At 40.4% G+C, this 16,459-nt stretch overlaps 1 protein-coding gene across 1 annotated transcript in view; it reads right to left on the reverse strand.

The window, feature by feature from the left end:
- CCDC146 (coiled-coil domain containing 146) overlaps window positions 1-16,459 on the reverse strand; it is a 104,127-nt gene that overhangs the window by 4,643 nt on the left and 83,025 nt on the right. Inside the window, exons 10-17 of the mRNA XM_036429635.2 lie at window positions 13,609-13,701; window positions 12,622-12,792; window positions 11,518-11,606; window positions 11,259-11,423; window positions 9,160-9,384; window positions 7,071-7,299; window positions 3,319-3,447; window positions 1,173-1,310 (exon numbers count right to left, since the gene is read on the reverse strand). Of these exons, the coding sequence (XP_036285528.1) occupies window positions 1,173-1,310; window positions 3,319-3,447; window positions 7,071-7,299; window positions 9,160-9,384; window positions 11,259-11,423; window positions 11,518-11,606; window positions 12,622-12,792; window positions 13,609-13,701 (1,239 nt within the window). The remainder of the gene's footprint in view (window positions 1-1,172; window positions 1,311-3,318; window positions 3,448-7,070; window positions 7,300-9,159; window positions 9,385-11,258; window positions 11,424-11,517; window positions 11,607-12,621; window positions 12,793-13,608; window positions 13,702-16,459) is intronic.

The following is a 16,459-nucleotide window of genomic DNA, read 5'->3' on the forward strand; positions in this document are numbered from 1 at the left end:
CAGTCCCCAGGCTGAGGCTCTATCCACTAGCCAAACAGGCTAGAGCTTAACATTCTTATTTTATGAGGTGAAGTTGTTAAATGCACGAGCTGTGATGACCATCCACCTGTGTAAGTCATCAGAACCAAGTGTGAAAGACAGATAAATGGCATAGGAGGTTTGAGATTTACAATAATTTCTGCTTGAGTTGGTAGGCCAGAAATGTGTTTAGAACAGGACTGACTGTTTACTCTTTAAATAAATGTTGTTCTAGAGTTTAGCGCACCCGAGGCATTTGGGGAAACTAAGAAGAAGGAGGAACAGTCATTGCCCTGTGGAGCCCACAGTCAGGTGTGGATGTTACCATGATCTGTTTTCCCATCTCCCTTCCCAAACTCGACACTGTGAATGGCGTGCCCCTTCCTCTCTGTTCCCGCCCCCATGCCTAGCATACAGGAACTCGTAGTAGCTCAGTATTGCTGGCTAACTAAAATCCCTGTGCAGCCACAGTGGGGTGCTCCAAGGGGCCACGAAGGCCAGGCTGTGGTGCAAGGCCCCTCTGCGTCACAATCACCAGCCCCCTCCTGCTGTCTGCTCCTTTCCAGGTGCCTTCTAGCAGTCCCAGTCGGACCCTATGGCGTTGAATCGTGGTCCTGTTACACTACTTTAAGTTTATGAAATCAGGAAGCTCTGTGTCACTGGCCTCTCCTCACTAGTGGGGCCCAGTGGTGACTCCACCCCATGGTGTAAGAGGTCCATGTTTGTGTGACTGTTGTCTTCCATGGTCTCCTCCCATTTCTGGGTTCTGGCTGAGTTCCCATGCAGTCAGACTGTTGTTTAAATGAAGCCTTCCATTCACAAGGAACTCAAAAGGATTTAACTTGGCACATGGACTATAAAGATAATGACTGTCATATTTGAGTAGGTGCCCAGTTAAGTGAAACTTGTATACTGCCATTTAAAGCTTAGGTTTTTCCCACTTTAAAGTGAATTCATTCAAGGAACAAGATGGGAACTTACTTTGAACTATTATCTAAGTGTTCTCTTTACATTTTAAATTCTACGTCCATTCTGCTTCTCTGTCGTAAAGCCTAATCTCTCCTGCGCTCTGCTCGGTAAGAAAGCATTTGGTGGGAAATGAACTGCAATAAAGCAGTAAGGACAGAGGAGAAAAGGCAGGCTCTTGGACAGACCTTCTTGGCCAAGAGCAATGTGTCCTCCTTGCTGGCCTCAGTTTTGCTGCAGATCCTGTCCGTGAGCCGGGAGACCTGTTCATAGATGAAATCCTTTTCCAGTAACTGCTCCTCCTTCTTGGCCAGTTGTACTTCCAGCTACAGTAAAAAACAATTGCAATAGGAAGGGGGAAAAAGGTCACACAAGTAAAAGCTTCTCTCCCCTAAACGAAGACACATTGTTTTTGTAGTTGCTAAGATTCCTCTAGAAAGTCTTTAAAGCTGGGCTAAGGCATGACTTCCCTTGCCACCCGCTGCCCCCATTCTTGCAGATAGCTCTGGGAATTCTTCCTCCTCATGGCAGAGAATGGCCCTCTCACCTCAATCTACCTTCCATTGCCCTTCCTCTGATATGCTCCCATCAGGAAGGCATGTTAATCCCTCAAGATGCCCCCAATTTTTTGGGGGGGGGGCTATGATACAAAGGTGAGTATCACATTTTGAAACCACTCAAATTTTTACTTCTTTTGGCAATGTTTAAAATCAAGTTTGGGTTCTGTTACTAGATTACACTGAAGGTCTACTATATTAGTGGCTAGAATAATGAAGGATAAATTTATCCCCATAACCTGAAATACTAGTACAGATATTTGTAACACTGAACAACAAGGGCAAATAGATGCTATTTTAAGAAATAATATTTGGGGATCCAAGATGCCGGTGGAGTAGGTGGAAGGTACACTCACTTTCTCCCAGGACCAAATTAGAATTACAAAACAAATTATAGAATGATCAACCTGAATAACCAACTGAATACTAACAGAAGAGAAGGATTTACAGAAGAAGCCACATGGAGGCTGGTAGGAAGGGTGGAGACATGAAAAGGGCTGGCCCCACTCCCATGGGCAGCTGCTGAGATTCTGGAGGGTTATCTCAGCTGTCAGGGTTTCCCTGAGAAGTGTGGGGGTCTCAACAACATACCAGGCTCCCAGCCCAGAGCACAGAGCCTGGAAGAGGCACTCACATAACATCTGGCTGTGAAAATCAGCAGGTATTCTGACCACTAGGGAGGGAAAGGACTCTTAAAGGGCCAACACACAAAAATCTCGTTCATAGCCACTTACTCTGGGTCCAGTGGAGGGAAGGTGGAGTGGACTAGAGTCATGTGAAGAGAAAATGAAGTTAGTAACTCTGGGGAGAGAGCTTAAGGGACTATACCCAGAGCCCCTGAGCTGAGTCTCGCACACTGTAGAGCACTCCCCTCCTCATGGCATCAGCCTGGTGGAATGCAATAACCCCACTCTCTGGTCTCCCTCCTGCATTAGCCTAATCCCAAACCAGATAAAGACACTACAAAGAAAAAAAATTACAGGCCAATATCCCTAATGAACATAGATGCTAAAATCCTCAACAAAATAGTTGTGCAATAGCTTCAGCAAGACATTAAAAAGATCATACACCATGATCAAGTGGGATTTATTCTGGGGTTGGTACACTACCGCAAATCTATAAATGTGATACACCACATAAACAAAATGAGGGATATAAAACACATAGTTATATAATAAATGGAGAAAACGCATTTGGTAAAATCCAGACCCATTTATGATAAAAAAAAAAAAAAATCTCAGCAAAGTGGAAATAGAGGAAATATACCTCACGTGACAAAGGCCATATAGGACAAACCTCCAACCAACATTATACTTAATGGGCAAAAACTACAAACATTTCTCTTAAGATCCAGAAGAAGCTGGGAGATACATGGCAATGGAAGAGGATTTGACTTGGGATGGTGAACACACAATACAATATATAGATGATACATTATAGAATTGTATTCCTTAAACCTATATATTTTTTTCTTTCTTTTCAATAAGTTTTTAAAATTGATTTTTAGAGAGAGAAGAAGGGAGGGGATAGAGAGGTAGAAGCACTGATGAGAAACATCATCATCAGCTGCCTCCTGTATGTCCCCTACAGGGGAATGAACCTGCAACCCTGGGAATGTGCCCTGACTGGGAATTGAACAGGTGACCTCCTTGTTCATGGATCAATGCTCAACCACTGAGCAACTCTGGCCAGGCCATATATAATTTTATTAGCCAATGTCACCACAATAAATTCAATGAATAAAAGAAATAAAAAATGAGAAATAAAGAATATTTACCAAATCTAATTTTTTGATCATTTCTTCTGTAGTCATATCTTTCCCCGGAAGAAAACGGATTCTGTTCTTACCCTCAGGATTTACAAAATCTTTCTCCAGATCTTTTATTCTGTCTGTACACTGTGAAAACTATTAAAAAAAAGAAACATTAACTTTAAAACTAACTCTCCTGCTCGTACATCTTAAAATCACATAGACAAGGGTTTTTAGCATCTTTGAGTAGAACGGACACAGACTAAGGTGGAAGACAATTCTTAACACCCAATCAGCTGGAACGTGAGGTTAAGCAATGCTTCTGTTCACTTTGGTGCCATGAGGAGGATGTCTGTAATTGACCCTACAAAGAAGGTGGTGACTTCTGAGTCATCAAAGAAAAGGCTGATTTTACAGCCAGTCCTTTGTTATTTTCCATTTCATGTTATACTCATGGGATGTTGTGTGGTTGTAGAGCTCAGACTATACAGACTTGACATCTTTATTGAAGGTTGTTATAGAGGCCAAGGTAGACAACATACAAGGTATGTGACACAATAGACTCCAGTTTAAAAACCTTTGCTGGCAATAGGTTTAGTGGCTTCCCACAGGAGAATGAAGTTCTTCATTACTAGGTCAGTACAATGTACAGTCATGAGAAATAGCCTGAACTATTTAAATATTTTTTTGCTAAATACCCAATATAATATCTTATATATCAACTATATTTGTTGAATTAATGAGACTTTGGAGGTAGATGAAAAAATATGGCCACTCCAAGTAGAAGTGGCAGCCACACTGAGTTTTTGTTTTATAGGGAGATGAGAAAAACCAAGAGTCAGCATTTTTAGCTTTTCTACTGAAAACCTGCATAATTTCAGGGATACCATTTATCTTCTCTAAGCCAGTTTCTTCAACTGTCAAATTGGAAGGTAAGGTTTAATCTAATGGTGTTGATCTAGTAAATGAGATAATATATTTAAGAAACTTTGTGTCCAAGATATAGAGTTTAAAAATTTTAATTTATGCTCCTTACAAAAATAATTTTAACCGGGGTCATAAATAATTTGATTTTTTTCTCTTTCCCCCTCCTCTCTCCACACTTCTTAATGGCCATCAATATGGAATTTTAAAGTATACACCCATATGTCATTAAGCACTTGTTGAGCACAACATTATCTTCTCTTAATTAGGAAATTAAATAGGAACCAAAAATATGGTGCTTGCTTATCCAGTGGTGCTGTGATGGATCTTATTTCCCTCTGGGCCATAGAGTTCATGTGATTTCCAAGATCCCTAAAAAGGACCTCTTATCGCAAACATCCAGGAATATATGACTCATGATTATCCTTGGATTAAACTGTTGAGTGATTAAAAACGATTTCAAACAGCTGTAAAAACGCAAACCTTAAGAGAATTCCAAAAATGGGAAGACTTTGAAAACAACAACGCAGAAGCTTTATCAAATAACAGGCTATGGCAGGGATCCGGCACTATCAGGCAGGGTACAACATGGCTTGCTTGAAACTCAAAATTTCACACACAGTCCTTCAAAGGGCCCACAGAGTTAGTGCTGAATAGACAAATAATTAAGTTAAGTGTGGAGACTAATGGGAAACTTTCTATTTAACTATTCTTAAGCTTGTTAGAACTAACGCTGGTAGAACAGGTAGTGGATATATAACACAAATCCATATGCCTCAATTCACCTGCAGCCAGGATGATAAAGGCTCCCATTAGGCAGGGCATACTGTCACTCAATGCATAATATTCCCTCTCGGGTAATCTGAATTCATAGCTCATACTGGATAAGTGATTTCATACCAAGTATATATGTTTTAAGAACAACTCATTTTATCCATTGAATAGAATTCTTGAAATTATTGATTTGCAATGAACAGAGTTAAAATGCTTACATAATGAAGAGTGAATTTTTCTGTTATGGGCCTTATTGGATTTGTTTGTTTGTTTGTTTCTTTTTCTGCTTTCTTTTGTGTTTATTTTTAAATTTTTATTTTATTGTTTAAAGTATTACATATAGTAGTACATATATCTCATTCCTCCTCCCCCTAATTGACCTTCCCCCAGCCTTCCCTAGCCCCTGCCACATGTCCTCATCCCACCCCCAAGTGTCTTGTGTCCATTGATTGTGCTTACATGCATGCAAACAAGTCCTTTGGTTGATCTCTTCCCTCCCCACCACAGCTTCCCAACACTCGCCAGTCTTCCCGCTGTAATTTGACAGCCTGTTTGATGCTTTATTGTCTCTGCATCTACCTTTTTGTTCATCGGGTTATAATGTTCTTTATTTTCCATAAATGAGTGAGATCATGCGGTATTTTTCTTTCATTGCCTTGAATTTGGTTCCTTTGTTCTGCTGGGCATCTTGACAGTCTAGTAGGGGCAAAGATGGCCCTGAAACTATATTTTGGGAAAGAGCTAGAGAGAGAGCCAAATGATTCTGTAAAATGGAGCGAGACAAGTATGAAGTGCCTGGGGGACAACCTGGGATGGTGAGACTGTGGAGGGCAGATGGGGGATGAACGATGGAAAGACCAGCCAGGGGAATGGAGCTAGAGTAGGGTGCCACATGGGGCAATGCAGGCGGGGACTGCTCCCAGTGATAGAGAGGCCCTGTGGAGCTTGGACCGGCATGGCTGCCTGATACGTAACTTGAAATTCTCTGCATTTCTGTACCGGACCCTCTCACACTGTTGCCCCAAATCTTCAAGGAAGTCAGTCCACAGACAAAGGCCTTGCATGCATGGTCCTGTGCAGTTGTAGGCTGAAGATGCTGGCCAAGTCTGTGCTGGATGGTGCAGGAGTGGACTGGGGACCCTTTATGTGGTTAAATGAAAAAGCAAGACTCCAAACTGTGTTTACAACACAAGCTAATAAAAACCTTTAACTTGTACACCCAGGAAAAGACTAGAAGGATCTCTTCCAGATTTCTGATAATTTTAATAGTGCTTATATCTTGAGGATAAAACTTTATTTTCTTCTTTAAAAACTTTGTATTTCCCCCCCAAAACTTGGTTAACGTGTCTCAATTTTATAATCAGAAAAAAAATCTGAAAGTCACCTGATATTTTAGAAAACTTGTTGTAGGTTAAAATTGGTTCCTGCTCTGAGTCGATGGAAAAAAGTTCAAGCCACAGTTTTTTTTGTTGTTGTTGTTGTTTTTTTTTTTTTTAGTTTAATTTTTTTCTTCTATTCTCATAACAAATTGCAATTATTACATGTGAAGAAAGCAGCTTTCTTTCCTTTCTTCCTAGTGCTACTTCATGTTTAATTCTTTATTACCCTTTTTAATAGGCCATGTCAGAGGCCAGGTTATGAAATTACAGGGAAATCACAGGGGTTCACAAGGAGTTGGATTATATGTGATTGCCGGTTAATAACAAACAACAATCTTAGCTCCAGAGGGCAAGAGCATTAAAAGTAAGAGCACCAGATCTTTCCAGTAAGCATCAAAAACATAATGATGCTGGTGGAAGCAAAATTAACGTAAGTTTTGAGCTGGGAGAAAGCTGAGCTCGAGTTGTGATTTGGGAGGGTGTGTATTCCCAGAAAGGCAGAAAATGCTTCATGGGGAAAAAGATCGCTAGAGCTTGGCCTTACAGCAGTGTTCCATGGCATTTCCAAACAAGCCATATAACTCACGGGTTCCAGGAGTAGCATGGCTTGGTATACATGTAAGAACATACAACCTACAGACCAATAATGGACGGGGGGGAAAGCAAATGGTCCCAGGCAGCGTCTCCCGAGCTCGTTCCCACCTGGATCTGGAGCACTGCGACGTCGGCATCCAGGGACTTCTTGACGGGCAGCAGTTGCTGGGTCACATAAATCTGTCGTTGCTTCTCAGCAATCTTCAGTTTCAAAAATCGGATTTTTTCATCCAAGACATGTATCTCAATTTCTGCATTTAGTTTCATCTTCTCTTGGATATTTATTTTCTCATAAAAGATGCACACTTCTTCTTCCCGCTCTATCAGCTGTACACCACTGTGGTCAAATGGAGAGGCAGAGGGTAAGAGGACGTTGAGGCCACCGTTTTACTAGTTATTGTGGTTTCCCCTGGATTTGGGTGCAGAACGCACACCAACATTGGGTAATTCTAGAAGACAAAATATATTCACCAGTGGCTTTCTAGTTAAACTCTACACTTTGAATTTTGGGAGATTGGAAAGGGATGGCTGTGTAGCCTCTTGACTCTGAGCTGACCATGTGGTTGGCTGGCACAGAATCCCTGCAAGTCCCCAAGGTTTCCTGGGGTGGGAAAGAATGTCATTCCCCATGCATGGACAAAGTGACCCTACAGTCTGATTTTCTGCAGATCCTTTCCTTGGACCAGGCTTGCCAACCCAGTTCTGGCCAGATGCACTCAGGCAGAGGGCCAGGGAATGCATTTCTGCGGGGATTCGGTTCAGTGTAATGTGCCAAGCCCATTAGCTGCTTTTAAAGCTGACTATTTCTGATGCTGATTTCCTAATGAATCCTGTCATTTATAATAATGCCAGGGAAAGACCCCTCCTTGTGAGGAGAATATGGGGAAGAAAGAGAGTAAGAAATTTCTAATTCCAGCACCAGGGATCTGATCAGGGCCTGAGAGTGCACTGCCTAAATGCCTTGGTTTGCGCCAGGAGTCAAATAAGAAGGTTTCCCTCATCCCCCAGAGGACACACCCGCCAACCTTTTGAAAAATGGTATTCCTCGCCACCCTGAAGTTCTTCCCACACATTGCATATCCATTACCCCAGATTTATCTTTAATTGCTTCTCTCTCTCTCTTCTCCTCAAAACATGTGTTTATGTAGCTGTATTTGACTAATCTGAGCTCTATATTTTGTCTCATTTGACAATTATTGGTTCTTTGCATGATCTCAGTCTTCTTTAAAATAGAAAGCAGGAGCAATGTTTGACCATCTTTTTGTATTGTCAGGGTCCTGCACATACACAGAACATGACCAAGGGTTGATGATAAACCTTCTGATACCAGCAGAAATTACTATAAGGCTCTACAATCTCACATGCCAGATTTCTCAAAGCATAAGAAACTTGGGAAAACTGCTAAAGTATTGCTTGAGTAATGATATAATTGTGGCCTGGAAGAAACGATGCTACTCTTAAAGTTCTTACTCACTTGCTGAGAAAATGAACTGGGAGAAAGAAAGGCTGAATAAATATCACAATATGAACAGGTCTGTCACAAAAGTGGATACATGATCCAAAAACTTATGTCCATTGTCTGTAATAATTTGATGGTATCAGAGGCATCCTGAAAGGTAATCTGGGAAAGGACTTTTATCTTCAAGTAAGCAGCTCTCCAAACTCTAGTGTCACTTATTTCTCTTACAAGGACTGATTTTTTCCTTTGTTCCTGTCCTACCTTACTCCCATCCTCCCTCCCTCCCTTATTTATTTATTTATTTATTTATTCAAATGTTTATTTACTGATTTGAGAGAGACAGAAAGACACACACACACACACACACACACAGAGAGAGAGAGAGAGAGAGAGAGAGAGAGAGAGAGAGAGAGAGAGGGAGAGAGAGAGAGAGACAACAATTTTGTTGTTCCACTTATTTATGCATTCATTGGTTGATTCTTGTATGTGCCCTGACTGGGATTGAACCTGCAACCTCAGCATCAGAAGATGTTCTAACCAACTTAGCTACCCAGCCAGGGTCAGAGTTTCTTATTTTCAGGCAAAACATGCAGCTACCCCTCACCTCCAAACTAATAAAACCTGAATATCAAATGTCCCTCTCCACCCACTGTCACGTGTAGATAGAAAAAAAAAGGGAAACTTTTCTAAATAGAATCTCTGGGTGCTTTGTTCTCACAGAAGGTTCCTGATTTTTACCTTTCATTTCGAGACTGAATAGCTCGTTCGTATTTTTTGCGAAGCTTCACCATCTCGTCTTCAATCATTGTGATCATATGGGCAAGTCTGTCAAGGTTATTTAAATGAACTTCCTTCTTCTCTTTCATTTCTTGAAGTTTTACTATAATTTTGCATACATCGTTTTGCATGCTTTCTCTGATGGTAACATTGTTGGCATGTTTCAGCATGGAATTTTGTAACTTTCTTTAAAAATAATGGGAAATAGATAAGATTATAATTTTCTTTAGTTTCTTTAAAAATAATGAAAATTTCAGAACACCAACTGTATCAAGATAACTCTTGATTTAATTCACCTCTTGCAATGACAATAGTAATGATGATATTCATCAAACAATACTCTTCAGAATTTTTTATATTCTTTTCCGATCTCAGATCCCCCCTCCATCTGGATTAGGATATCTTGCTTTTGTGCCCCAAGACTCTCCTCTACCCTCCCCCCACTTTATCGAAGCAAGAGATGACAGCAGTTCATTTACTGCTCTGCTGTCCCAGAAGACTGTGCTCTCTATAGGCAGAGAGGGTTATATCTGATAATGTCCATTGGACCTACGGTGGTCTCTGACTCGTTAAAGCATCACAATAAATGCTGGATGATTGCATTGCTTCTATCAACGATGTATTATTTTTATGTAGGCTTAGAACCTGATTAGGAAACTAGAGTTTCCTTTTCATACAAATCCGTCACCCTCTCTACTGCCTCCCCATCCACTATCCACACACAAAGGCCCATTTTGTAATATCTTCATAAAAGCAAACTGAACAATAATGGTCACCAGAAAAATTTCACGTTATATAAACTCAGGAGATCAGGGACTAAACATAAGTGAAAGAGTCGAACAGATATTGCACATGGTAAGTAATACATTTTATAAAACACGAGTTGGCAGACATTTTTTAGTATTGTTACATGGTTTAACTCTTCTATACTAATAAAAGCCTAGGTGGTCCTCTCGCCCTCATGCGTGATGTCCGTATAAAATGGCTGCCATAAGATGGCCATGTGCACAGCGGAGGCGGGGCCCAGCAGCCACTCCGCATGGTGAGGCCTGAGGGTCCTGTGGTTACACACACGCAGGGTGGAAGAGGCTGGTCCTGGCGTCTCTGGTGCCTCGTGCAGAGGAGATGGGTCCCGGCGGAAGAGGAGGACAGTTGTGGGCCATCAGGCTGGCAGGGGAGGGCAGTTGGGGGCAATCAGGCTGGCAGGGGATCAGTTAGGGGGCAGGGGAGCAGATCAGGCTGGCAGGCAGAAGCAGTTAGGGGCAATCAGGCAGGCAGGCAGGCGAGTGGTTAGGAGCCAGTGGTCCCAGATTGTGAGAGGGATGTCCGACTGCCAGTTTAGGCCCAATACCTGGGATCAGGCCTCAGCTGGCAGTCGGACGTCCTCTGAGGGTTCCCAGATTGAAGAGGGTGCAGGCTGAGCTGAGCAACACCCCACCACACACACACACACACACACACACACACACACACACACACACACACCTTCCGCCAAGCACGAATTTCATGCACCTGTTTAATAATAAAAAGTCCTATGACATAAAGACTTTTTTTAATGTGTAAAAAAAGTGAGCCCAGTGAGGGAAGGTATTGGGCTCAAGGTCACACAGTTAGTAAGTATCGGGGCTGGGATTTGAATCTAGAAACCCACCTCTCTTAACCACTATACTGCCTCTTACAAGTACATAAGAGCTTCAAATCTACAACCAGGGAATGCTGGTTAAGAAACATTTGATTGTCTTTTAACTTTAAAGGCAAATGATCAAATTGGTGCTTTCCCCCCCCCAACCCCCCTAATTGGATAAATTAAAATAAACATAGTAAGCATAGTTATACACTACAGTTTTTCATTCACTTAAAAAATAGATGGCTCTCAAGCAGTAGAAGCCTAAGGAGTCACGTTCAGATGCTTTGATCATCATCTGTAAAGAAAGGTGTTTGAGTAAGGGCTTTTCTAGCTTCATAAAATACTATTCTTTTCTATTTTATTATCTCCAGAGTGTTTTAGAGGTTAGTAAATCAGAAAACTTGGAAAGGATAAGAGTTATTATAACACTTACCTTTCTTGAGAAACTGCACTGTTTCTTAAAATTTCCAGTTCATTTAGTGACATTTTATGCCTTTCTTTTATTTCAGTTACTTGCTGGTGAGCTTTGTGAAGTAAGTTAATAAATTTGTTTCTTTCATTTCGAATAGTGTCATATAACTGAGCAAACTCTTTGAGTCTGTAGAAATACCAATGTTTTTGAAACTTGTGAAATTAGGATGTCCTCCCTCCCCCCACCTAACTAGATAAATCATCATGTCAATCTTTTTTACCTCCGTTGAATTTCACGTGTTTTCTTCTTGTTTATCCTGATTTCAATATCCTTTGCTTTGATCTCCTTCATAATGTTGATATATTTTTGCTGAAATATAAAAAAATTATGTGTGAAATAGTAATAATAATAATAATAATAATAATAAAGCCCACCACCAGCAACATATGAACACTCCAGCCTCACCCCATCTCATTTCTATTCCATTATGAAAAATCTTTTGTGCTGATTCGGTGAGGTCTGAAAATTGCCTAATCAGCTGAACTAAATCACACTAGCTAGGACAGAGGGTTAATCAAGGAAGCGAAAGAATGGAGAGGCGGAAAAGGAAGAGCCTGCACAGGATGAATTTTGGGGAAAATTTGGGGAACATTTGAGGGAGCCAAAGAGTGGGTCAGGTGAGCGAGGAGTTTGTGGAACATGGATGAGGGAACGGGGTTTGTAGTAAGCTTTGATAAATGTTACTTATTGAGTCCTCTGTGGTACTTTGTGAGAGACAAGCCATGATTTTAAAGCACTATTCTCCTTATACATTGAGAGTGCTTTCCTACACAATAAAGCACCATAAGGAGATGTTACAAACTATGCATAAGTATTTTAAGTCAACACTTTACATTTCTAAAATCCTAAAAATATACTAAGTCTAAATACACTAGTTCTTCAAATATAAAGATACTGGATCCTTCGTCTAACTCAGTTAGCCTAGTGTAAGGAACATATCTAAAGATGAAGTATTTGCTGATAAAAACTTAAGGAATTAGTTTCTGTTGATCTTAATTTGAGGATTGTGAAAGGAAAACCCATTTGGCATGAGTGGTTAAAGGAAAATTAGACATCAGAGCCAAGATTGACATGTATTAATTTTATGTTGTTCTCAGTGAGAATAGGATTCAGGAAGAGACTAATATTAAGTAACACTATGTGTGAAGTATTATACAAATATAAAAATTTAGTATCTTGGGGATAATAGCAACATTGTTTTTCTCCTTCACCCTTTGTCTTTTTGGGGGGATGTATTAATAGATGACACAAAATAAAATGATGAAACTGACTTGTCTTATGAATTTTTGTAGTGATTTACGGATGGTTACAAAAATGCAGTTACCTGAACTTTCCGGAAATCCTTGGATTTTTGCTCTTTCTCATCAATTTTGAGTTGAGTCATACGAAGAAGGCTGAATATCAGCCTTTGAATGGTTTCTTGTTCCTTTAAAAGCTTGTTTTCTTCTACAAGTTGCTGTTCTACTAACTTAGCCTCAGCTTCTGATAGGATTTTCTTTTGAAGAACACAAGATATCATGATTTATTTTTTTGAAAGAACACACTAAGGCCATTATCTTAGACTATTTTTAAACTCCTATGTAGAATTTCTTTTATTAAAACACAAAACAGCCGGCACCTGTTTGGCTCAGTGGATAGAGCGTCAGCCTGTGGACTGAAAGGTCCCGGGTTCGATTTCGGTCAAGGGCATCCCCAGTAGGGGGTGTGCAAGAGGCAGCTGGTCGATGATTCTCTCTCATTGACGTTTCTAACTCTCTATCCTTCTCTCTTCCTCTCTGTGAAAAATCAATAAAATATATTTAAAAAAACAAAACAACCCCCCCACCCCCACAAAACAAAGTAATTCTATTGCCTTAGCTCCAAGTATTTTTTTTAATCTTATAAAAGAATGAGAAAATATAATAACACATTTAACAGGATAGAACTTTTTCTTATTCAAACTGTATTTTAAAGTACACTCAAGAAAAAGAAGAGACATAAAAAGCATGTTTAAATATTCTTTGGCAGTGGCTTGACTAAATTGATAATTTTAAATTAAACATTGATGAAATAAAGCATTTATTGTTTGTTTTAATATAATCAGTAGCTTCTATTTTAAAATATGAATTTGTATAATTTTTGCTGCTTCAAGTACATCTTCCCCCCTCCCTCCCTTCTCCTCCGATATGTAGGCCTGGAGTGGACCCGGGTTAGGTAGGATCATACTCTCTTTACTGATGCTCTTATTAACGAGGTTTCGTGAAGTAATGTTAAAAACCCACTTCATCTTAACCATTCTTAGATAGGAGCTTAAACGAGAGGGGATATGAACCTGTTGGGCCAAATTCCTTTTAGCTGCTTCAACTTCTTTGTGGAGCTCTCTCCTCCTCTCAGCAAGAGAATCATCTTTAGGGATAGCTTCGATCTGGAAGTCAAATTTTCAAACAGACATTTATACAAGAAAGAAATATTTAAGGTCATGTAGGGAACTGATCAGGTACCTTTTGAAAATGGTGGAGAAATGATGATTCTGAGTCATATAGGAACACTGATTTTGCAGAATATTCTTCATGGAGTCATTGAAAAATAAAATATAAAGACCTGCAAAAAAATTCTATAATTCTAGCTGTAAATATACTATTTCTCACTCATTTGGAAATAAAATGTCTTAATAATAATAGCTGCTATCATTTATAAAGCATTAACTATGTGTCAGGGAAATTTCTAAATGCTTGTATGTATGGTCTTAGTTAATCCTCACAATAACTCCAATGAGGTAGGTAATATTATTATCACCAATCCTGCAGATTAGGAGAATGAGGAACGAAGACATTTAGGCAACTTGCCTCAGTGGTATAGGTTTAAATCCAGGCAGTTAGACTAAGAACCCATGATTGTAATATTGTATGTTACTGCCTCTCTAACTCATCACTCAGCACTTCAGAAACATGCATATTCTAATGATATTTATTATACTTATAAAGTGTGAATTTAAATCCTATAGATTAAAGAAAAAATGGAGCCACTTATTGATAACAATGAGAGTAGTTGGCTACTTTTATGTGATGGTTTGATGAGTAGCTGGAAAAGTTCTTACACAAGAGAAAAGCCTCTTAACCTTTCTTATTTAGTCTAGAAATTCCCCATTACCTTTCTATTGTATGAGCTTGTGCTTGTGTCCCCTGTGAAAGTACTTTGAGCAGAAGGCAACATTTCATTCCATCAGTCTTTGCTGCCTTATTGGGAATGAACTTGCCAGATTCTTTATGATGGATAACAGTGGCGAGAGGAATAAGACACATGACAGCTGCTGGGAAGTGCCCACCAAGGATACAGGAAGGGCCAGCATCGGGGCCTGACAGCATTTTTGACTTAGGGTAAGCTTAGGGCTGGACCTTTATGTTAAAAGCACATGACTCCAATCTGATGTGGTTTATCTTCTACTATGAAAGCACATAATTTTAGGCACCAAAGTAGGATATTGGCTAAAACTTGTCCCAAGAAGGGAAGATCATACTGTGTAGTGATTTAAAGGTCATCTAACGGGATCTTTCTGAGGTTCATGCTACTCCTTCAACTAGCTATAGGGTATCTTTAGAGGCCCCGACATCCATGAACCTGTGCATTTTCAGTAGCACCTTCTCTACCCTCAGTTGCCCAAGGATGTCCTGCCTCCCAGGACCTCTCCTATCTTGGACAGAAGCACACACTGCCCTTAGGGAGGTAAGACATAGTCTTGAGAAGTCCATATAACAATAGACAGAATTTGTAGTTTTGGCAGCTAGTGGCTATAGCAGGTCAAGAGGGACAGCCCAGCATGGGCTTGAGTAATCAGGGAGGAGTTCGTGCAGAGGTGAAGAAATCAGCAGGGAAGAGTTTGATTTCTCCTGTTGGAGAGTGGAGTTAATTCTTCTGGGACAGGAAAAGCCCAGCAGGCACCCTGGTGCCCGCCTGATTCTCTGCCACAGGTGCCCAAGAGTGGGCTGCTCCAAATGCTTTGCTCCCAAGTGTGGGAAACTCTGTACTTGCACGATAACTGGAACCAGGGGTGCTTACAGGGCCTCCATCACCAATATGAGGAGAGCACACTCACCAGCTACTCTCTGCCAACTAAAGGCTGTCGACTAATTTTCCTAATTTCAAGTTTCAGATATTTAGCTATTTCCAATGTTTTGAATGACAAATAATACTTCAATAAAATATTCATTTCTGAACCTGGGCTAGCTGCTTCCTGGACCCCTTTCTCAATTCTCCATAAACACAACCCCCCCACACCAGTTCCAGGCAGGAATTAAGTGTCTGTGCTTTGTGGAAGAGGTAACAAGGTAAGCCATTGGCAGCAGAGTCTGTTGGGTGCCCAGACAATAATATCCACCCTCCATGTTGACCTTGCTAATGGCACCTCTGGTTTGCTCAGTGCTGCAATGTATCCAGGCATCCTCAGACTCCTATGCAGCCAAGGGTGACTAGTGAGCCAGCATGGGTGAAAGCCTGCTGGACGGGGCTCCTGGAATAGTCAGCTGCCATACGCCTTTTGCTCTCTGCCCTTCCCCACGTCAGCATGATCTTATGCCTGAAGGTGAAATGAGCATCTTGTGATCTTGGAGATAACATGTACATGTTAAGGATGACACACGAAGAAGCTAAGAGGACCCTGGAATATGCAATTACCTGCTATGCCTACCTCTGCTTATCCAATATGTTTATTGTGTGAATAAAACCACCCTCCATGTAGGTAAGCCACTGTAATTGAGTTTCTATTACTCCTTGCAGCCAAAATGCAAACCTAATAGATTCTAGTTATGTTCCAGCTATATTATCATACTGGAGTGATGAGATATGTAGCATTACACCCGAGCTCCAAACTGCATGTATCAGCAGGTTTGGTAAGTTTATTTATTTCAGTTCTTTGCTTTTATGGAGTAACATTTCATACTTAGGGGGGGGGGAAAGCATTTATTATAACCATTAAAAATATGTAAACTAAGAAAGTAAACATCTCTGCTTCCTACCTCTACTTCAAATTCTACTCCCCAGGAGTCACTATTCCTAGTTTGGAGTCTGTTCTTCCAGACATTTTCAATGCACAACCAAATATCAGTAACTTTTATAAAAGTGAAGAAATTAGACATTATTTTTTGCTGCTGTAAACATCCCAGTTATTTGATATCAGTGAACTTCAG

The sequence above is a fragment of the Pipistrellus kuhlii genome, unplaced genomic scaffold (assembly GCF_014108245.1).
Source record: "Pipistrellus kuhlii isolate mPipKuh1 unplaced genomic scaffold, mPipKuh1.p scaffold_m20_p_10, whole genome shotgun sequence".
NCBI lineage: Eukaryota > Metazoa > Chordata > Mammalia > Chiroptera > Vespertilionidae > Pipistrellus > Pipistrellus kuhlii.